The sequence below is a fragment of the Bos indicus genome, chromosome 3, assembly GCF_029378745.1.
Source record: "Bos indicus isolate NIAB-ARS_2022 breed Sahiwal x Tharparkar chromosome 3, NIAB-ARS_B.indTharparkar_mat_pri_1.0, whole genome shotgun sequence".
Taxonomy (NCBI): domain Eukaryota; kingdom Metazoa; phylum Chordata; class Mammalia; order Artiodactyla; family Bovidae; genus Bos; species Bos indicus.
Window position 1 is genome coordinate 89,929,815 of NC_091762.1, and position 24,039 is coordinate 89,953,853.

The following is a 24,039-nucleotide window of genomic DNA, read 5'->3' on the forward strand; positions in this document are numbered from 1 at the left end:
TTCTGACTACCTCTGTAGAGGCTCAAGTTATTTTAGACGGACACCAGGTAGGTGACAGAGCCTGGATTCAAACCCAAAACCAAGTCAGGGAGCATTCACCCTTTCCCAAAGAAACCTCAGCCAGGGCCCAGTGTGGTACAGGCGAAGGCCCTGTGTAGGGTTTGATCGTGGTTGGTGATTCGTGACCCCCAGTCCTAGAATCTGGAGATTTGCTCAGACCCTCTGACATCTTGCCATGCTGTGCTGAGTCGCTTCAGGTGTGTGCAACTCTGTTCTAGCCTATGGACTATAGCCCTGGCTCCTCTGTCCATGGGATTCTCCAGGTGAGGATACTGGAGTGGGCTGCCATTTTCTTCTCCAGGGGATCTTCCCAACCCAGGGATGGAACCCATGCCTCTTATGTCTCCTGCATTGGCAGTCTGGTTCTTTACCACTAGCGCCACCATGGCCACCCTTAATCATGATTTTGGTTCCTCGATAGCTAAGTCCTTATTTGTCTCTCTCTTTGGTAATGTGTGTGTGTGTGTGTGTGTGTATCAGTTTGGCCAAAAAGTTCATTCAGGTTTTTCCATAATGGAAAAACCCTGTTTGGCCAACCCGATACACACACACACACAGAGATATCTATATCTTAATATATATATTAATATATATTTTATATATTTACATATGACCGTATTTGATTACATATATTTCTTCCTACAAAGGTCCTATATGACCATGTACGACTTTTTATATAAGGAAAAAATGACTGTGTTAGTATTTCAATCTTTTCTCCCATGCACATTGGTGTCTTATATACTTCTTGAATAGAAAATTGGGATTTTTCTAGATTATAACCTATAGCTATGTACTGAATATCTTCTTATGTCACTGAATATCCTTACAGCCTCACTTTTGTTGATGGATCCTGATGCCGCCTCACTTCCCTCTCCGTTGTCTTTCAGATCATCACAGGGGAATTCTACCGCATCTATTACCTGAAGGAGAAGTCCCGCTCGACGATTCAGAATCCCTACGTGGCAGCCCTCTACAAGCAGGTGGGCTGCTTCCTCTTCGGCTGCGCCATCAGCCAGTCCTTCACAGACATTGCCAAGGTCTCCATAGGGCGCCTGCGTCCTCACTTCTTGAATGTCTGCAACCCTGATTTCAGTCAAATCAACTGCTCCGTGGGCTATATTCAAAACTACAGATGCAGAGGCGAAGACAGCAAAGTCCAGGAAGCCAGGTGAGACTCCACCCCCGTGGCACTGGGTGCACGCCTTTGCTGCAGGCAGATCAGTGAGTACTTACTTAGTACCACGCTCAGTGCTGGGGCCCTGATTCAGATGGATGAATAAGGCAAAGTCCCCATTCCTAAGGAACTCATGGTCAAATAGCTGACAGATGGTAAAAACAATTACAGTGGAGCTTTGTAAGTCCATTCATTCATCTGTTTTTTCTTTCATTTATTTGTTCATTCACGGGTGCTTGCTACGTCCTGGGCAAGGTGTCCAAAGCACGACCACGGATGCAGCAATGAGCAAGTGCTACTCCGAGGGTCACAGTCCCGGGAGGGAAGACAGACAGACCAGCATGTAGTGGGGGTATGAATATGGCCCTTACACAGCCATCTCTTGCTCTTGCAGGAAGTCCTTCTTCTCTGGCCATGCCTCCTTCTCCATGTACACTATGCTGTATTTGGTGGTAAGTACTTTGTCTCTGATTCCAATGAAGTCCAACCCCAGCTTAAATCTCATCTGTACTTACAGCCCTTGTAATGGTTAGGGGCAGACTTCACTGAGGAATCTTTGAAAAAGAGGTTGGCTAGAAGAATTAGTTTCTATTCTGAGCCCTGCCACTGCGTTAGCAGAAGTCATTTCACTTTCCAGATTTTTCCCATTTTTCAAATAAAAATAATATTTACCATGGCTGCTTGATAAGGATTGAGCACCCATTTTGGAATGATTAAGTGATAAAGACACTTGTATAACATTTTGTGGTAACAAGCACCATTTTCTGAAAATCCATTAACTCAGTTGATCCTTCCAGGGACTTTGTTATAAGTAATATTATCTCTACTGTGGGAAAGGATCACTAAATAAGGTTCAGACAATTCAAGCAAAGTGCCAAAATTCACATAGACACCAGAACTATCGCTCAAGTCCATGCCTTCTGATCAAATTCCTCATAATGTTCTCCATGCCGTGTCCTCCTCCATCGTCTTCTGATTTAGGCTTTAACTGTTATTATCTGCCTGCAGACTGATTTTGAGTTTTGCAGAATCCTTCTGCATCCATGAGCACAGGTGACCTCGTAATAACAGAGTGAAGTAGGAAATCCTCAGCCCCAGTGCTCAGACCTAGAGAGCAAGGCCCAGAGAGGATCACAGTGTGTTGGAGGGCCTTCAGCTAGTGGTGGACCCGTCTGAGGCCCCATGTTGGCCTTGCCATGGCCATGCTTCCTGGAGATGCTGGGACGGTTGGTGCAGGTGAAGCGCCCTACTCCCCTCCGGCTGCCACAGAGACAGACAGCTGCTGGTCTGTTTCTGTTTGTCAGTTAAATATGGTCCCCCTGCCTTTCCTCTCCCCTTGAAATGAGGTTCCTATGCCAAGGCACTTCCTGCTTTTGGCTGCTTTGATGGAGTTCAGAGTGAGAAGGCGCTGAGAGGTCAGACATAGCTCAGAGGAGCATAAAGTTGTTTGGAAAAAGAGCATTTTGCTTTTGTATTTAAAAAACATAATTAAGAGTTGGAAGAAACAACAGAGAGGTTTTTTTGTTTTGTTTTTTCCCCCCAGTCCTTTCCAAGTCTGGAGGCCTCCAGGCTTCCCGTTACCTAGGATACAGAGCTACAAGGTGGGCCCCAACCTCTAAAAGCATTAAACAAGGATTTTTAAAATTCATGGATAGCACTTCCCACCATACTTTATTTTTCTGTTGTTTTTGTTTCTGCTTTGCTCTGAGGAAGGACAGTTTAACAATGATATTTCATTTCCTACTGCATTTGTATTTTACCCAGGTCTGGAAGCAATTTTACAAAATGTAATTTCACTGTTTTGTAAAGTACAGGTGCTGACAGGTTTCTGGTGCCTTCTGTGTGCCAGGCACTGTGTCGTGCTCATGCTATGACTCTGAGAGTCTCTCAGTAACCCAGCGAGATGTGTTTTGTGTTCAGTTTCAGACACAGAAACAAACAAATCTGAATTTAGGAGGCAGGAAAGGTATTTGAAGGCTGGTCTTCATGACCCGAGCCTTGTTGTATGTTCTTTTCATGGTGCTATGTGATAAAAAAAATCAAACCTCTGCAGGATAAACTTAAGATACAAGCTCCAGCCCTAATCCCAATGTCACTTGAAGGCGACCTGCTTTTCTCAGATCTGCTCTAATGGGTGAGATGCCGCCTTACCCCCACTGCCCATCACCTCCTGGCAGCTATGATTATAGCAAGAGTGTTCTACGGGGGTGTTGGGTAAGGCGTGGATTGTGACTCAGTGTTTATTTACATCTTCAAGGGAGGAAAAAACTATAGTGGCTAGAAAGAAAGAGAGAGGAAGAAAGAAAAGAACCTCTTTAATTCTTCATCTCTGCAGCATATTTTGACACACTCTTTGGAGCACCTGCACACACACATTCACAATTCACAGGCACCCACATATACAATGTGCACACTCAGGGCTCTCTTTTTAGCTCTAAGATTATCTTGTCTTAAAATAACCTCTGAAAGTAAGAGCTGAGAAGTAGGGAGGACAGTGTCCTTCACCATGGCTCCTTTTTATGTGATGTTACACAGAAGTCTCAACCCTTTGAAAGTCCAATTTGCAAAGCCTTCAAAGGAAGTTTGAAGAACACTTTGCTGCCTGTCTGGGGAAGTAGAAGATACTGCAGTCCATCAGAGAAGCTCCTCCCTCAGCTTTTATGTTGAGCTTCAGATTCTGGCAGCCCCCAGAGCCCTGTGGGATTTTGTTCAGGCAACCTGGGCTCCAGCTTCCTTGGAGCCTTAGGAATATTCCCATTTGGACTGGCTGAGTATGGCATTGCCAGTGTTTGCCTTTAGAGTCAAACAGACCTGGGAGATTCTGGACATGCTAATTACTAGCCGTGGAACTGTGAGTTGGTTTCTTAGGTTTCGAACTTCCGTGTACTCTTCTGTCAAGTGGAGACAATCGTGTCTGTTTTTGGAAGTTGGTGCCACTTTTCTTCTCTAGGCTCTGCTTTCACCAGCTACCAAATGTCAGAGTGGAATTAGATGGTGTCTACTGTCTAATTGATTTCTCAGTCCCTTGTGGTTGTTTTTAAAAGAAGTTTGGATTAGGTGTTGAAAGGGAAGATGGAAAGCAGGCAGAGACAATTTTGTCCCGATTTCCATGGAGTTCAGAGAGCGGCGGACCAGAACACCAGCCATCCCTTTGCCAGGCTGCCATCTAGAGCTTCCCATGGCTTTGGAGGGTGCTCTGTATTAGGTTTTGATTTGTAAAATGGATAGCTTGGAAAAACCATAGCTCCAAACACCAAATTATCTCTGGGTACAGAAGCTTAAGGATGAGGTTAAGGCTTGCCAGAGATTAATGCAGATACAAATCAGAGAAATCCCACAGCATATATAAACCTAAATGGTGCTCCCTACCCTTGAGCCCTGGTCTAAACTCCAGAGGACCACATCTGGATTGGCCCTGAACCTCCATGGTCAGGGACTGAGGATGACCTGGCTATCTGGATAAAATGCCAACACAGTTGGGGGAGGGAAGGGGGCACCAATTCACATAGCATATCTGGAGTTACCTCTGTTGTACCAGGCACGCTGCTGCCTTCTGGGGCTACTAGATTAATCAGCCCTGGGCCCTGCCCTCAAGGAACTCACCTATGCTTTCAACATTCATCATTCAGCACCAGTTTAGTGAGGAATTGCTTCCCAGGTGGAGCTAGTGGTAAAGAACCAGGCTGCCAATCCAGGAGACATAAGAGAGGCAGGTTTGATCCCTGGGTCAGAAAGTTTCCCTAGAGGAGGAAATGGCAACCCACTCCAGTATTCTTGCCTGGAGAATTCAATTGACAGAGAAGCCTGTTGGGGCTACAGTTTATGGAGTCACAAAGAATCGGACATGACTGAAGCAACTTAGCATACGCACATGCAAGCCCCAGGCTAGAGGTGGGAACGTAGTGACGGGCAGGGCATGGTCATGGCCCTCAGGGAGTTCAGTCTAGAGGAGCAGATGGACAATGACGATAGGCTGGTCCATGGTGCAGGAGGGACAGGGGTCTATAGTTTATTATGGAAACTCGCTAAACTGCAGAGGCGGGTAGAAGCCAAAGAGGGTGTCCTGTAGGGTAGTCTCTTGATGGTGGGAGGTTAGAAGGACATGAGGACAGTGGTATGGGGTCTGCACATGTTCAGTTGAGCATGGCTTTGATGGCTGATAGGAAGTAGACCATGGAAAGTACACTGAGAGCTGAGAAGACCCCGTGAGCATCAGCCCTGGCTCCTCCTTCTGTTGCTCAGATCAGGCAACAGCAAGTTCAAGTGAGGCCTTTCCTGGACTGCTGAGTTCCTCTCCCAGGAATCTGCACCTTGCCCTTCCACTTCCTCGGGACACTGTCAGAGAAGCCTTTCCTGGCTGTCCCATCTTATGCTCCCTAGCTTCCTTTGCAGCCTTATTTTTCCCCCCAGTTTCTCACCATCTGAAACAGGCTTTGTGTATCTCCACTAGATATATTACAAGCTTTGTGGAGTAGAGGATTTTGTCTTTTGATTTATTGCAGTCTCTCACTTCCCCAAAAACTGTCTGACAATTAAGAATGCAACAAATGCTTGATGAATGAATGAACGAATGGACCCAAGTAGTGTCTGACAGTTAAGTATGCAGTGAATGTTAGATGAATGGATGGATGGATGACTCCTGTATCTTCTGACACTTCCAGGCCATTCTGCTTTCCATTCCAATCAAAATTTTGTTCACCTCCTCATCACTGACTTATAGATCATGAAGGGCCCATGTGATGTAGGGAAGGACTTTGCTGCCTCTGAAGTATTTACCTGTGGGCTCTTCACTGTGGTACCCATGAGAATTGGTGTCAGAGGGTTTGTTGGGTACCAAGGAAACAGGGAAGTGGCTATGCTCTGACAGCCATGTTCTCCATCCTGTGGTTCTTAGTCATTGAGGTTTTGTTCAACATGTTTAGAATCCCAGAGCAGTGGGGTCTGGTATGTCCACGAGACATGCCCACAGATCCTGGGAGTGTCTGGTGAAACCCCTGCCAGGAACAAGATTGTTGTTTCCACGGGGGAATAAAGAAACCACTGGACCAGATGTTTTTCCTCTTCTTCCTCTCTGCTTCATCCATCCATCCAGCATTTTCTGAGTACATGTTCTGTGCCAACAGCTGGGGACACCAAGAGAGCTCACATTTTGTGAGGAAAGCTTGAAAAGTAAATAGTTGCAAAGCAGCTGGCTGAGTTCTCTGATTGGGGTGGACTGAGGGTTTGGAGGTCAGAGGAGAGGGCTCTGAGGCATGCTGAGTCAATTCACAGGCTCTGCTGAACTTAAGATCAGGTCAGAGACTCCTCTACTCTAGCTCTTACGAAAGCTATACATCTGTGTTTTCAGACATGCACACTTAAGAGGTGTGACAGGTGAGCTAGAGGAGCCTGAAGTTCTAAATGTTCCATTCAGTTTGTCCTTTAGTCCATGACATCTGTGTAGTCCCCTCAGATTGCTTCTCCAGAGACAGAAATCCAATACAGAAGACCAATACTTGGCTTGCAGAGCACTCATTCCCTAAGGAAAGCCAGGTGGTTCTGTGGTTAGAGCATGGACCTAAAAGAGGCCGCTCTTACTCAGTGTCAATCATGATCCACTGTTACCTTGAGCAGGTGGCATGGCCTCTTTGGCCTTGATCTCTTCAACTGTAAAATGGGCACAATGGTGTCTACCTACCAGAATGGTTGTAACAATTGTAGGGAATGTAATTTAAGGCCCCTTGCTCAGTGTCTAAATGCTGAGCAAACTGGTAATTTCTTTTTCTCCCCCTGATAGTGACAGTGAGCAAGACCTCTTTCCTTCTCAAGGAGGAGAAAAGTCAACTAATAACTCCTCTTTGTCCTGAATATAGTTGAATAACTTCCCAGTTCTGTACCATGTAGACTCACCAGCTCTGTGAACCAGAGTCAAGTATGAGCTATGGAGGAGATGGGAGAAGGGAGAAAGTTTCTCCCTGTGGATGTCAGCGATCTAGACAGACTTCCAGGAAGAGAGTGGGCAGGGACAGAGGAAGGACAAAAGCCTCCTTCTCACGCCTAGCAGAGAGCTCCCAAGAGCAATGGAAATGAAGCCAGAGGACAGTACAGACCTGTTTCACCCGTATGCAAATCATGTAATGAAACACAAATGACTTAGCAAGAAGCAGTGAGACTCACCCAGGTCTGACTTGCTGCTTCAGCCCCGAGCCAGCCTGAACTCAGCCAGACTTTTCTAAGGAGGTTTTGTTGGAATTCCACAGGACCACAGTTTGGAAGCTCGGACCAGAAAGAAGAGAGCTCCATTTCTGGAGTGAGTTCTGTGTGCTGGGGACTTTTCCTGTACATTGGGGTCGGGGGCAGATATATACTTTTCTACTGTATTTTCCATATCTACAATCAGCAGTTTTATTTTAGCAATTGGAAGAACAATCTTAGCCCCAGGAAAAGATGGAAAGATTATATTCTTTTGTGTGTGTGTGAAGGAATTTGTTTTATTCGTGTCTGTGTCTTTCAGAGTTTTGGACAGAACTGATGCTTACAACATTTTTTTAAATGAAAAAAAAAATCTCCTTATGTTACATATGGGAAAGCAGAAATTCAGAGAAGTGGAGTGCTTTGTCCAGGTCAGACAGCTGGTATGTAGCAAAAAAAAGATTCAAATCCAGTTGTTCTGTTTGCAAGTTAGGCACTTTCTGTGGCATCACACTGATGCCCAGGAAGTGGGTTCTCTGAGCCCAGAGGCCTTAACACCGTTGGGGAAATAAAGACAGAGAACTCAGGACCTTGGGGTTGCTGACCCGCAGGAGAGGTCAAGCTGATTTAGGCTTTCTGGTTTTGTCCAGTTCTGCTCACCTCTTTCTAAATCACCCTTTTCAGGGAGCCTGGGACTTCGCTGAAGCCCCTGCAGGAGTTTTGATTCTTGGAAAGGCTCCATGCTCTTTGGCCCATAACAGGGGATTACATCCTTGTGGCCGGTATGTTTGACTCTGTCTCCTGGATAAGGGCTACCTGCCCCTATGGAGTATGGAGCCTCCTGACCCACATGGCATTCCCATGTCAGATTTCCCAAGGAGCAGGGCACTCCAGAATGTACTCACGGATTCTGAGGGGGCCTGAGCCTCTGGTCCTGGAATGAGTGGCTCATATGAACTGGGCTCTGAACTGGCAAAATCCAATCCATTCAGCACTTAGATTGGGGTGGGATAGAGGGTGTTATCAGATTCTTTGATCAACCTCAAAGCCTGCTGCCCTCAGCTGACTTCTCATTTCTGAAGTAGTCACTGGGCTAAAGGTCATTGCACAATCTTTTTCTTTAGTGATTCACTTATTTTGGTGAAATCAACTACAGTCATTTGAGTCAGTCTCATCTATCAAGGCGAATGGGTGGTGTTGATTTCTAAAGAATGCCTTCAGTCCCTGTCTTCTGCCAGGCAGGGTCCTGTGATGTCTCATTTGATGCTGGCAACCCTGAGAGGAAGATCCTGTCCTTCCTGTTTCACAGAGAAGGAGACTGAGGCTTAGAGAAGTTAGTAAGGGACTGAAATAGGGGCCTGTGATGCTAAGTCATGTCTGACTCTCTTGTGACCCCATGAACTGTAGCCCGCCAGGCTCCTTTGTCCTTGGCATTTCTGGAGTGAGTTGCCGTTTCCTTCTCCAGAAATCAGGGTAATCTCACCCCAGAATTCACTTAATTACTGCTGTGCCCCAGCTGTGGACACCAGGCTTGATCCTGAGATCTCGAGACATTTCTCAATAAAGGTACTAGTTACCAGTGGATGTAGGGGAACAAGCTTCCATCTGCCCACTAATTCCATGTCTGTGTGTGTGTATGCTCGGTTATGTCCAACTCTTTGCAATCCCAGGACTGTAGCCCACCAGGTTCCTCTGTTCATGGAATTTTCTAGGCAATAATACTGGAATGGGCTGCCATTTCCTTCCCAAGGGGATCTTCCCGACCCAGGGATCAAACCAATGTCTCCTGCATTGACAGGCAGATTCTTTACCAACTGCCCCACCTGGGACTGCCTCCCAAAGGGACTCTAGCCCCATGGTGGCCCCCTCCTCCTTCCTAAGCACTCCCTTCCTGAAGCTATTCTGACGACACGTCTCTTTCTCCCTCCTTAAGCTCCTCTCACATATTTGTTCTTTTCTTGTATTAAGCTCTATCTAGCCTTCAGTATCTGAGTCGGTGGATGGGGAGATGTGTGCCTTGTCCAGCTGGGAAACCTGCCCTTCCTCTGCTCCATCTCCATCTCCAGGGCCGGTGACTTAAAGGCTACATGGAGGAGGGCAGGGAGACTTGGAAGATTTTGAACAATCATTTTCTGAGGACCTATAGATTTTTAAGTTGAGAGAAATGAGAAAATCTTGAGGTTATCAGGTCCAAATTAAGGAAAAGAAAAGTGGTTACAGAGTAAAATCATCTGTTTCTTGGAGCAGTACCTGGTGCCAGGCATTTATCACCAATCTGTGCTACAGCCTATAAGGCAGTTGTTAAATTTATTTTACATGGGAGAAAAGTGAGGCTCAGTGAGGTTTATCTGATGAAAACCTGTGCCATTTCAGCTACCCTGTTCCCCATTCATCCCTGTTCCTTGCCAAGACTGGCTGGAGGAAGGCTGGACCATGGTGGTCACGCTGGATATGGACTAGTCCTTCTTCCCTGAACTTGCCGTTGTCTTAAGGACCAGATTGAGTTGGGGCTACCAACATCATTCCCATTCTCACTCTCAAAAGAAAGAGATTCCTTTGACTCATGATTGCAGAATCTGCTGTTTGTTGGGTTATTTCACTAGAAATGAGGGAGTGGCCTTTGACCTGCACATTATTTTAGGGGGGGTACTGAGTCTCTTACTTAAAAATAATTTGATTTTTTCACCATGGCTAACAGTAATATTTCCTGGTTGGGATTCAATAGATAGATACTCTATAAAAATAATAAGTCTTATAAGTGATAAAAATAAGGATTTAGTATTTATCAACTTTTTTTTTCTTTTTTTTTAAAAATATAAATTCATTTATTTTAATTGGAGGCTAATTACTTTACAATATTGTATTGGTTTTCAACCTTTTTTAAAAAAAGACCTTTGGAATGTTCCATGAAGTATGCTTTGGGAAAGAAAGACTTACCTAAATAGAGGCCACATTCCTTTGACATGCAACCTCCGTCATGAATTGCCCCTGCTTGCCTCTGTAGCCCTGTGGCTCACACCCTGACACCCTCACACCCCCACTGGTCGTATATACACTTTTCTGTTATTACTGAACCTCCAGAAGTTCTTTGCAGCTCTGACTGTTGGCTTCTAAGCCACTGAGCTGCCTAGGATACACACTTCTCAATACATCCCCTTCAGTTTAGCTCAGTTCAGTTCTCAGTCATTTCTGAATCTTTGTGATCCCATGAATTACAGCATGCCAGGCCTCCCTGTCCATCACCAACTCCCAGAGTTCACTCAAACTCACGCCCATCGAGTCGGTGATGCCATCCAGCCATCTCATCCTCTGTCGTCCCCTTTTCCTCCTGCCCCCAATCCCTCCCAGCATCAGAGTCCTTTCCAATGAGTCAACTCTTAGCATGAGGTGGTGGCCAAAGTACTGGAATTTCAGCTTTAGCATCATTCCTTCCAAAGAACACCCAGGGCTGATCTCCTTTAGAATGGACTAGTTGGATCTCCTTGCAGTCCAAGGGATTCTCAAGAGTCTTCTCCAACACCACAGTTCAAAAGCATCAATTCTTCGGTGCTCAGCCTTCTTCACAGTCCAACTCTCACATCCATACATGACCGCAGGAAAAACCATAGCCTTGACTAGATGGACTTTTGTTGGCAAAGTAATGTCTCTGCTTTTAATACTTATGTATCTTTAGGATTCAAATCAAGTATGCCTACCCCTTAGTAACTGACCCTGGTACCCCAGCTTCTTTCATAGGTCTATAAAATCCATAAGTGCACTTAAACCTGTTTGCATATATTCATCTATATTTAATATATTTCATATATTGCCTCTCGTAGGGGAGGAATGATAACTTCTCATTTCTGTGTGCTTAGCACTTAGCATGGTGCCTGGCTTATGTACTGATCTATTTGTGTGTGTGTATGTGAGTGTATTTACTTATTTGACCTTTTAGGTTAATTTGATAATAATTTTTTAAAGTTTTTTCTCTAAACCTTTTTAGGATGTTCCTAGGAATCTGATCAAATTTACGTATTATCTTTTGAGTTTATAAGTTGAGGGTTCTTATAAATGAGTGTTCTTAAAAATAAAAATTCTGTCTATTCAAATTGTCTTCCATGTCCTTTGTTTCATCCTGGCTCTATGCAGTTCTTGGTGAGCTAACTTCTACTTATATCATCAGCTGGGCTATTATGATGATTTTACCTCTTCTTTTAGATTTAAAAAAATTTTTTTAAATTGGCATATAATTGCTTTACTTCTTCTTGATATTTAATGGGGTATTTTTAATATTTGAAAAATGACTGGGTTTTATCACTTGCTTAGCAGCCAACAACATCAGTACACTGTCTTTTTAAATTTTTTATCTGTTGTTCTTAGATTTCCCCAAAATATATTTATGTAATTTCATAATGATTATAAAGTTGCCTGCTGTTTTCCAGGTCTGGGTTTTTTGAAATTGTCTTCCAAGTAGTTGAGGAGTCAGTTTTAGGCATTCTTTCTACATGGGCAAGAATGATTCTGGAATCTTCCACTCTTCTGTCTCTCAGGTTTGCTGCTGGCTTTTCTTTCCTGACCACCCTGAGGAAGGTGTCCATTTGTCTCAGGAAGGGCAGAATCACTCCCTTGCCGCTGCCCCAGGTCTATCTTTAGGCCGCCGCCCGCCCCTCCGCGCTCCTCCCCTTTCTCTGGTCTCCCAGCGCCTTTCTTTGATTTGTGTCGGAAGTTCCCCTTCGTCCTCTTGCCTCTTCCCCTTCATTTCCCAAGTTCCCACAGGAACCTGAGAAGTAGGTTGTGCCCAGAGGTTAGAACGGAAACTGCAGCAAGATAACTTCAAGGGACAATACCCAGTTGACGTCATTGCAACTTCTTTGCCTCGGCCAGAGTGGCTTTTTTTCTTCCATTTTCCTTCAGGTTACTCTTCTACCCCACCCAGTCCAGTCTCTGTCAACCTCTGTTTGAACGATCTCGTGCATTGTTTGGTTGGTTTATGTGTTTCCTCGTGTTGTGATGCAAAATCCACAGGTGGTGACTTAGAAATTGTTCTTTGTTAGAGTTGCTTTCATTTGAATCGGAAGCATTGCCTTGTGATTGTCATAATAACCTCCCCTGATCAGCATGCATGAGTTTCCATGATGCTTCTTAGAGGTGGGAAGTGAAGGAATTGTATAGCCATAATCTCTAGGAAAATACACAAATGCATGGAATGAACTGTCACTGAATATAAAAAAGAAACTGTTATGAACCCTGGTTGCTGCTGCTACTCCTGCTAAGTCGCTTCAGTCATGTCCGACTCTGTGTGACCCCGTAGGCAGAAGCCCACCAGGCTCCCCCATCCCTGGGATTCTCCAGGCAAGAACACTGGAGTGGGTTGCCATTTCCTTCTCCAATGCTTGAAAGTGAAAAGTGAAAGGGAAGTCGCTCAATCGTGTCTGACTCTTAGCAACCCCATGGACTACAGCCTACCAGGCTCCTCCATCCATGGGATTTTCCAGGCAAGAGTACTGGAGTGGGGTGCCATTACCTTCTCCATGAACCCTGGTTAGTATTCTTTAATTGGTTTCAATCAAAAAATGAGAAAAGGAAACTCCCATTTATGGAATGTCAGGCAGCGTGCTAAGGCCATTCTCTTGGATTTTTTTCTTCAATTCTCTCTAGCTTAGCTCCCTAGAAAAGCTCCATTTTTCCTAGTTTTTAGTAGAGGAACTAAGGCTTAAGTTAAAAAATGGGCTTGAGGTCAAGTCCAATTTGAATGCTCTTTCTTGCAGATGATTCCATGCATGGGAATTGACCTGGGATTAGAATGCAGGTGAGCGGTCAGTCACTCAGTGTTTGTTCTTTCTGTCTCCTCCCTCCAGCTGTACCTGCAGGCCCGATTCACTTGGCGAGGGGCCCGCCTGCTCCGGCCCCTTCTGCAGTTCACCCTGATCATGATGGCCTTTTACACAGGACTGTCCCGTGTGTCTGACCACAAGCACCATCCCAGCGATGTCCTGGCAGGATTTGCTCAAGGAGCCCTGGTGGCCTGCTGCATAGTAAGTAGCCTCTGGTCCTCAGCACATGAGCAGGGTCCTGAACAACTTGCTCATTAAATGTTTTTGGTTCAGTGATCAGAGCCAGGGCACTCTCAATCTTCTTCTCTGCCTGGTGTCCAGGGAGCCACCCTGCCCCAGGACCTCTTTCAATGAACTGAGGATAATTCCTGCTTCTTTCCAACCTGGAAGTTTTATTTTATTTTTAAATTTTTATTGAGTTATAACTTACCTTCCATACAATTCACTTGCTTTACTTGCATAATTCAATGCTTCTTGGTATATTTACAGAGTTGTATAACTATTGCCACAGGCATAGGATTTTTTCACCACAAGGCATGTGGGATCTTATCTCCCCAACATAAAGGGGGATCTTATGCCCCCTACATTGGAAACATGGAGTCTTAACCTGTGGACTTCCAGGGAAGTCCCCATGGAAGTTTTAATCCACCAGACTCTATAAATCCTCTTCTCCAGAAGGGTTAGGCTCATAGTTGCTATTGCAAGATATCTTAGATAGTATCCTACTCACTTACTCTATTCATGAGGGCATTTAGGGTTCAGGAGGGGAAGAAACTTGTCCCAAGTCATATGTCAAGAGTCTAAGTCTCTGACTCATCTGTTGCTCACATGCTGCTTTGGTGATCACTTACTATTCAGAGGCACTTCCCAGTTTCTTGAAAACTTTTACCCTTCTTACTGTGACCTTGGGCTTCCCTTGGAGCTCAGTCAGTAAAGAATCTGCCTGCAATGCAGGAGACTTGGGTTTGATTCCTGGTTCGGGAAGATCCCCTGGAGAAGGAAATGGCAACCCACTCCAGGATTCTTGCCTGGAGAATCCCATGGACAGAGGAGCCTGGCGGGCTACAGTCCATGGGGTCTCAAGAGTTGGACATGATTTAGCGGCTAAACCACCACCACCACCACCACCATGACCTTTACTGGACTTAGTCAGATCCTTGTCTCGGTGTTGGCTGGGTGAGAGAGAGCTTGGTGAAGGCTCAGCTCTCTCCTAGCCTGAGGGCTTTGTACATCAAACCACAGAGCTTCCTGGAGAATGGTCTTGAATGGATCACATTCTGATTTGCCCCATATGGCAGAGTTACCCCTTCACATACCTCCTCCCTGACTCCTGGTGAGGGTGGGGTGAGGCATTCTACCTCTGAGCCTCTGTGTCTTCAGGTATCTCTGCTTTTCTTGCCTGCAACAAGCTGTTTTTAAAAGTCAAAAAGAGAAGCTTAAAAAAAAAAATCTGTATAACATTAAATTTTGTGCTGGAAACTTTGAGGGGCTTATTCAGCCAACATGACTGAGCACCTCCTCTGACACCATGCTTTCCTGGTCTGTACTAAGGGGTACTTACCCCGGTCCAGCAGGAGTTCTAGAACAGAGAGTACTGGCTGGGTGTTCGAGTACTACATGTGCAGGTCGTATTGTTAGTTTTAACCCTTGTTCATTCCCGGTAAGAATCATGAGGCAGAGAGATCTATACCAGCCCCTGGTCCTTTCCTGGGTACTCAGCCTGGCTGAAGCCTGGTATCTCCCTGCACTAACCACCTTGTCTCCTATATTCATCACTCTGTGTTGAAACTGTGAACATGTGTCTCCCTTTACACCTTTCCTCCTGGACAGGGATCCTAGTCAATATATGTGTTATTCTCCTTATGTCACCAACACCTCTCAGGGATGCTAGCTCAGACGAAGTGAATGGGTGTGTAATCAACAAAGCAAGGATCTGTGAGCTGATCCACTTTTTCTTGAGAACATTCTCTTGAAGGCAGGGGGATGGATAAGGCACAGTCCTTGCTTTCAAGGCAATCCCAGTTCAGTTGCTCATAGCCAGGCCAGGCACAGGAACTACACTAGGACGAGGGGCCATCATGGGGACTGGCCAGGACACTTGAGCAGGCATACAAGGTGAGAAGAGGGGCATGGAGTTGGGGCAATCAGAGTGGGCACCACGGAGAAAGTAGCATCTGAGCTGCCAGCCAGCCTTGACCTGGGAACCCTAGCCTAGGGACTGGCTGTTTTGCGGGCTTTATTCTTTACTTTCTTTAGTTTTTTTTTTTTTTTTCCTAGTCAAGGCCAGAAGGGAGAGAAATTGGGGGAGCGCACCGTTAATGAGAGTGGCTTTCACTGGGCAGCTTGTTCTCTGCAGCCTGGCCCTTTAATGTGAAGTGACAGCGGGGGATGGGTGTTTGCATGACAGGGTAACCCTCTGCTGACCGTGCTGTCTGAGCTTCACTCGAGGCAGGAGGTCGGCCCACGGGGGCCTGCTGTGGTGTTTCCTTTTTGGCGCCACTGCCCTAATTAAAATCTCCTGCACCCCCAATTAAAAAAATTGAAAGATCGGGGGTGGGGGTCCTTGATAGCCTTCCTGTCTTTTATAGAGCACGTTGTACTACGTACAATGGGACAAAGTGTATGGGAGGACCAGGATTTATTTTCGAGAAGGGAAATGAGGGGTCTGACTTTTATCCTGTTTGGCTCTGGCAGGCTGGAGCACTGGATAGGAATTTGGTCCTAGCGTTTGTCAAGCACCTACTCTGTGTTGGTCTCTTATAGATTCTTTACTCATCGGTTCCTTATAAGGCATATGAAGCCATTGGAGACTATAGCCATTTTACAGATGAGGTAACTGAGACTCAGAGAGATGACTCAGGTCATCCAAGATGAGAGCTCCTGGGGATGCTCAAAGCTGTGCCCTCTGGGATTGGCAAAGAGGCGTGGTCACCTGAGCCAAAGTAGCCAGCGTATGCAGCTACTTCAAGAGCAGAATTTAAGGGTGTCAGGGGCCTTCCCAAGCCTTTAGGCTGCTTCAGTTGCTGCTTTCAGTTTGTTAGCCTGTTTTACAGTGTAAAGATGGCTTAGAAAAGGGTTGCAAGCATTTTCCCTGTCCCACTCAGCTCTGAACACACGAGTGTAGGGACTCAATATTTATTATTTTTCTCCCAGCGCCTGACTCCCAGCTTAGTCCTCAGGAGCCCGTGGTCCTAACTGGCTCAGGATTCCAGCACCAAGTGAGCCATTTCACGTAAGCTACTCAAAGAGGCCAGAGCAAGATGTGGGGTCAGCTTAGGAGCTTGAGAATGCTCAACTGGGGGAAGGGAAGGCAGTGTGTCATTTTCCATCATAAGAAGTATGAGGAAGACAGAAACAAAACTCAGGACACCGGGATGAGCTGGAGATGGGTCTGGGGAACTAAGAAGAGGGGACAGGAAGGTGGATGAAAGGCATCTACCTTACAGGTTTTGCCGCACCACTTATCAGGTGCTTTCTTGGAGTTGTACCAGGTAGCTTGCAGCCTAGGCAGGAGCCTGTGGTCTCTGCCCTGCTGTGTCTCATAGCAGAACTTGGTCCCAAGAAAAAAGGCTGCCCAGGCATATCCCAAAGCCATATTCTCTTCTCACCCATGAATGTGGCTGATTTGAATGGATCTTGACACAGGGGCATCACCTGAGACTGGTTAGGAGGACCAAGAAGAGGCAGCCCAGTAAGGTACAAGGCCACTTCACAGGGGGCCAAGGAATGTATAAGCCATTTCCCACCCTTGCCAATAATCTCCTGAGCCAAGCTTCAATGCACCCCCAGTGACAAAAGCATCACATTTGCTAACAAGCATGGAAAGCTCATGTGCAGCTACTGTGTCAAGCACTTTACACTGATCATCTCCAGTGCCCGGAAAACCCTGCACCCTTCACTGTCCTCACTAAAGAGATGAGGAAACGGACTAGGAAGGATGAAGTAACACAGAGAAAGGGTAGAAGGTAGAGGGTCGACTCCAGGCAGTTCAGCAGGGCCAGCTCTGAAGATCCCAGCCTCTTGTAAGACCTCATCTCCCACTCCTCTCACACCCCCTCACCTCCAGGCATAGCACTTGAAACAGATTTTTCGGAACCCTGAGGTCCTGTCTTAGACAGCTGTCCCCTTTTAATAGAGCACAGTTTCAGTTTCACTCCATCGTTGATGAAACCTGTGTTACTTTCCCATGTCCCTGCTCTAACAAATTGTCACAAACTTAGTAGCTTAGAACAACACAGATTAATTTTCTTAGAGTTCTTGAGTTCTGAATTCCAGAATGCATCTCACTGGGCTAAAATTGACATGTTGCAGAGCTGCATTCCTTCTGGAAGATCTGGGGAGAGTCTCAAATACCAATGATTGCTTGACATTTCCAGCTTCCAGAGGCTGCTTGCATTCTTTGGCTTGTGGTCACTTCCTCCATCTTCATAACCAGCAGCGTAGCATCTTCATCTCTTTTTCAGGCTCTCTGGCCTCTGATCCCATCAGCACATCTTCTGTGTTTCTGACTCTCCTGCCTTCCTCTTTTGAGGGCCCCTGTGATTACATTGGGCCCACTTGGATAATATAGCATCATCTTCCCATCTTGATATCCTTAACTTAGTCACATCTGCAAAGTCCATTTTGCCATGTAACATATGTATTCGCAGGTCCTGGGGATTAGGGACCTGGGCATCGTTGGGGGTGGCATTGTTTAGTTTGCCACATCTTCTCTTCTTCCTTTTCTGAAGACAGTTGCTTAACTTTCTTCTAATGGTGCCATGGCCCCTTGAATGTTTTCCACTATGACATTCAGCCTGGTTCTGTCATGATTGTTCAAATGTCTGTCTCCCCAAGTAGCCTTATGGGTACCTTGATGGCAGAATCCATGGCTTAACCCTTGGTTGTTCATTCTCAGTGCCTAGTGCTGTGGCTGATACACAGTAGCTGCTTGATAAGCATTGGTTAAAGAATGAGTAATGTTAGCTTGTGACTTTCGGCAAGATACTTCCTCCCTGAGCCTAGTTTCCTCATCTGTGAATTGATCTTGGAAGCCCTTTAGCTCCATGACCTTCTCCCACAGAGATTCCGAGGCTCAGCCAACTTTGGGCTTTGTAGTAACTGTACTGGATTTGCCTTCTTGGGGCTTCCCAGGTGGCTCAGTGGTAAAGAATCCACCTGCCAATGCAGGAGACACAGGAGATGTGAGTTCTATCCCTGGGTTGGGAAGATCCCCTGGAAAATGACCATGGCAACCCACTCCAGTATTCGTGTCTAGAAAATTTCATGGACAAAGGAGCTTGAGGGGCTGCAGTCCATAGGGTCGCAGAGTTGGACATGACTGAGCAGACATGCAGAGAGACCTGCCTTCTCAGACAGAACTGTCTCTCTGCATTGTCCATGTAGGTGGCCTCTACTGGGGGCCACGGCATATCTTTAAGTCCCCAGGGGTTATAACACATCACTCCAGACTGTGGGCTCAGCCACTGTGGAGCCTTGGGCAATAGGCTATGACAGCCAAGCACTTTGACCTGGGTCTTGAGAGTAAGTCCTGTCACAGCAAAAAGATGTGTCTAGACAAAAATCACACGCCAAACAGGAGAGGGTTCGGTTCCCTCCCCCACTGCTTGGGAGTTGAACTCTTTCCAGAGGAGGGAGGCAACGGTGCCCATCACAGACAAAAAACCTACACGGCATCGTGGACTCAACACGGAGACACAGACGCATGGGGTCCGAAGGGCAGGCGCACTGATATACACCTTCACACATGTGGATGCGGGTGCATGGCACAGAGGCACATGGTCAGACCCAGTTGTACACTGTCATCCATCCTCTTTCTGTCACCAGCTCTCAGAACCACGGATACACAGACAGGCCAAGGCAAACACAGGCACATGCTCACTGTCCCCCGCCTCCCCCAACACACACACATACACACAATCACCCCTCCCAAAATTTGAACTCTACAGCTGGGCTCAGCATTCCCACCCTTGGAGTAACCCAGGGACCCGGATGAAGCGACAGACAGTAGGTTCATTTCCTGTCTGGTGACAACTTGCCTATCTGGCCACCTCCTCCCTGACCCTCCAACAGATGGCAAATTACGGGGCCCTGGGAGGGGTCAGGGCAGGGCCAGGCCGCCATTGCTGTGGTGCAGCAGAGGAAGCAGCTGCTCGTGAATTTCATAAACATGAGGCAGAGTCTTTCCTGGTTTTCCTCTCCTGGGGGGTGTGGCTCAGCCAGCCGTTGCTCTTTTGTGTGCTGCTGTCTTCCTCCAGGATGTAGGGAAGGGCAAGGGTGTTCTTTGTCTCTGCCCCAGAGAGGTGACCTTGAGGGAGGAGACAAATGAGGATGTGAATGGAAGAAGAGTTCAGCAATGACAGCCCCCCCAGAGGAAACCGGGGTGCAGAGAGAGTGAGACACACCTGAGGACACATGGTGGCAGAGTAGGAACCAGATCCCAGCTCTCCTGATCTTATCTTAAAAGATTAAACTAGGAAACCCTAACCATGTGCAATCTATGCCATGAATTTGTGGGATGATCACCTTCTGTACCGGGAGATTTCCATGTGTTTCCACTGGATTTGTTCCACTGCTGCCCAGGCACAGGGAATGGATGAAATAACCTCCTGAATCTCTCTGACCCTGCAAAAGCCTTGCTGTTTGTCCAGAAGTTCTGGGATGACCTTGCCACTCTGGGCCCCCATTCTCAGATGGGCAGGGGTGACAGGAATATAGGTGTGAGAGAGAGAAGAAAGCAGGGCAGAGTCATTGTATTGGGTTGGCTAACATGTTCATTCAGGTTTTTCCGTAAGATAAAATCTGCTTTCTTATTCCCCTGCCGAGATGAATGGGATGGATGCAAGGCTGACTCAGAAGGGGGGAGTTGTATTCTCACCACTTAGTTAGATATATCGGCCAAGTTACTTCCTTTCAGCTGCCTCTTTCCATCCCACCAGGTGGGGATGATACGTCTTAACACACAACCTCATCTTTGGATTGAGGAATCAATGAATTAAAGATGTGTCATGCTGGCATGTGCAGCACATTGATTGAATGTGTATTCTGTGTTAAGTATGATGCTTCGTTTTAAATATTCACAAACTGAAAAGAATTGGTCCTTAAAGAGCTTAGGGTTCAGTGGTTTCCCAACCACAGTCCATAATAAGAAATACACCGCACATCATAACCCATGAGAGGCAACTGTGCATGCGTGTTCAGCTGTGTGTCCGACTGTTTGCGACCCCATGGACTGTAGCCCACCAGGCTCCTCTGTCCATGGAATTTTCCGGACAAGAATACTGGAGTGGATAGCCATTCCCTCCTTCAAGGGATCTTCCTGACCCAGGGATTGAACCCATGTCTCGTCTCCTGCATTGGCAGGCAGATTCTGTATCACTGAGCCACCTGGGAAGCCTAATAGAGGCACTGACACATAACTAAAATATTTTGCAAAATAAGACACTTATTATAGGTGATACAGTCTACTGTTTTAAATTTAACCTTTAAAATGCTGGTAGTGACCACCTAATACATTGATGTCATGACTTATTAATGACTTGAACTGTGCAGTTTGAAAAATGCTACTCTAGTGGGAAGGACATAAAACACCCAAGTGCAGTAGACGGGCAGAGCCATTAGGATGGGCTCCTGTCCTGGGGACAGTGGGGCCATGAGAAGGGGAGCACTCCTTTATCTTGAAGGTGATGGAAGTCTGGAAAGAATTCCTAGAGTAGGAGAATATTGAGCAATGTATGGGTATTTTCTCTGAGATATGAAAGATAAGGAAGGGCATTTCATGTAGGAGCAATAACACAAAGACATGGGGATGGATGTGTATATGGCATGATCTGTGACCCTAAAAATTTCAGAATGATGGAACATGTGGGATGCTTGGGAAAAGTCAGTTATAGTAGCCTCCTTTACGCTTTCCACTTCAAAAGATGGGATTTCTGGAAGTGGTCTCCTGCTTCCTCCAGTTTCTATAATTCTTGGGTACCATGTTCCTGAACTCTGGCTGATGCTGGATCTAGCACCCTAGTGACCGAGCGTCAGCTCTCTGGGTCCTCCTTACCAGCTACCCTCCTCTGTATTAACTGAGAAGTGCCCTCCTGTGAGGATCTCTACAGGGTTCAGATGCCTGTCTCCTTCAGAACTGCCCATGACTTTCCTCTGCTGCTCCAAACCCTCCTTCTTTTCATGGGACTAATTTCCTTCATGACCCTCAGTATTGATGATGGTCATAAAAGACGATGACTGAGGATTTGAAGACCCTTTCATAGGTATGAAGTGCTTTTACATGAATCCTTCCATTTAAGCCTTACAGAAACCGTGGGAAGGTAGATTTTTAAATAGCCGTAGCACACAAATGAAGGGCAGACCCATCATCTGATATCACAAACCTCTTTGTCTTGCACAAGTGCAAGCCTAGACAAGAGTGTGCATTGGCCTGGGTCACACAGCAGTAGCAATTTGGGGACTAGATCCTGTAGCCTGACTTCTTGTGTGACGCTCTTTCTACCTCATCAAGTTCCCACTCACATACACAAGGAAATTACTCAGTATGGACACTGGTAAGTCCCCAGGGCCAAAAAGTCACTGACACTGGCCTTGTTAAGGTCAGAAAATAATTATTGTAATAAAGTAACTCCTATTTAGTCAAAAGACAGGGCTGCCAAAGATGCCTTTTCTTTGCATGTGTGCTCAGTCACTCAGTCGTGTCAGACTCTCATGCAACCCCATGGACTGTAGCCCGTTAGACTCCTCTGTCCATGGGATTTTCCAAACAAGAATACTGGAATGGGTTTCCATTTCCTCCTCCAGGGGAACTTCCGGACCCAGGGCTCAAACTCTCGTGTCCTGCATTGGCAGGCGGACTTAAGGTGTGAGGGTGAGCCAAGACTCAAGGCAAAGGAAAATTATTCTGTAATCGGTGAGATTGTTTATTATGGTAGAGCAGGATGCTCTAAGGATATCCCAAGACCAAGGCATAGGGGGGTATGCAACAGGGACAGCCCATGGTTTCTAGCCTCACGAGGGGAGTGAGTGGACTAGATTTACTGAGGGTTTTGCATGCTGGGCTCTGAGCACAGCTCATTCCCTTGAGTAGCTTGTTGTCTAAAGGGAAATCATGACATCACATTTAAGCACTGCATCTGCACTAAAGTCTAGGCCTCATACTAAGATGGAAGGTCATTAAAAGTTCAGTTTGGGTACCGAAGAGAGCAGGTAAGAGCAGCTCAAGGAAGGGCTCATGGAGCCCCAGTGTGCAGATAGGGGAGTTGCTCTCAAAGAGATTACAAGATGTCTAAGACACATAAGCCATTAAATAGCAGGCCTAGCAGCCCATCTGATCATCTGGAGCTTGGTGAGCTCTAGGCAGGCAGCCCCTCAGCTGGGCTGGGCTATGTGCTCTGGGGAGTGGCATGTCAGGGCTGGTGAATGCTGGCAACACGACACTGGAAGCATCTTTCTTTTTGATTGGCTGACTCATTCCCTCCAAAAGCCCCAGAAATTATTAGACTCAGAGAGCAGATCCTATGTGTCCTATAGAAAACTCCCATTTCACATGGTCTTCGTGTCTGACTTGAATCGATACAGGCTTTCACGTACTCATTCATATTCTCGATCATTTCTATTTCCCTCTAATTTTTCTTGTTTCTACTTCCTTCTCTTGTTTCTTTTCTTTCTACCCAAGAGGCTGGGGAAGAGAGGTGACTGGATGTGGGCAGGCACTTAACACACAAGCCGGTGATCATGGTTGTTTGCTATCAAGCCCCACTTGCGCCTTTTGTGACACCACGTATTCCTTAAGTAAGCCTGAGGTATCGTATCCCTCATTTAGGTATTTTGCTGAAAGTGGCAGAACTTTGATTTGAAGACAGATTTGCCCTACTCCCAGGAGCAAAGCCTGTCACCGGTGCTGCATGTGTAGGATGGGGAGTGGGACATGGTGACCCATTGGCACAGTAATAAGAGTCACCATTTATATGAGGAGACTCCTGTACATTTCTCATCTCATCACCTCCAGTGGGATTCCTCCAGCCTGGAGTTGTCATGTTTGTGTGTAGCCTTGCTCTGGGTGGAAGGACTACATTCTCCTGAGTGCTTGCCTGAATCAGATCACCATACTCTCAGATTACAGATCCTCTCTGACTCAGGAGGTTAGAACCATATCTCTAAGCCAATGTCAGAGGGAGCCAGAATATTAGAAGGCAGAGGAAAGCAGAACTATAATTCCCTGCCACCCCCCAGGATAGTTACCCAAACAGAGTTTTGATGGGAACAAGTGCAAGATTTCTAGAGTTGAAAACAAGACTACAAAGAGAAACATAGGTCCCCCTGCACACACATCCACCCACATACATACGCACACCTCTCTCAACCGCAGTTCTGGCCTCAGCCTTTCAAAAACCCATCTTGTCTTCTTTGTCTTCACTGCGTGATGGTTGCACAGGACTCATCGTCTCCTCTTCTGCAACAGTGTCCTGACCAGTATCCCTGCCTTCAGGCGCCCAGCTCCCTTTCTGATGCCTTATTCTTAGATAATTGTGATCTTAATGCAGGTCTCCCCACCATGCTGCTTTCCTGCTTCAGCCTTGACCATGGCTCCTCAGGCTGTGTCATACTCCTTCTCAAGATCTGGCTCCCCCTCCAGCCCCCCTCACCGCTCGGCCCTCCCCACACTGAGCTTCCCACAGCTCCTGGACTTGCTGGGCTCCCTCACTCCCTTTTCATGTGCTATTCCCTTTGCCTAGAACAACATTCCTGGCATTCACCACCTGGCTCCCTCCTACTTATCCTTCAAAGCTAAGCTCAAATAGACCACCTTTGGGGGAAGCT

General features: G+C 46.4%; 1 protein-coding gene across 1 annotated transcript in view; it reads left to right on the forward strand.

Moving 5' to 3' along the window:
* The window catches only part of PLPP3 (phospholipid phosphatase 3), an 89,374-nt gene that overhangs the window by 59,908 nt on the left and 5,427 nt on the right, over positions 1–24,039 (forward strand). The window contains exons 3-5 of the mRNA XM_070786467.1: positions 948–1,228; positions 1,629–1,686; positions 13,243–13,419. Coding sequence (XP_070642568.1) covers positions 948–1,228; positions 1,629–1,686; positions 13,243–13,419 — 516 coding nt within the window. The remainder of the gene's footprint in view (positions 1–947; positions 1,229–1,628; positions 1,687–13,242; positions 13,420–24,039) is intronic.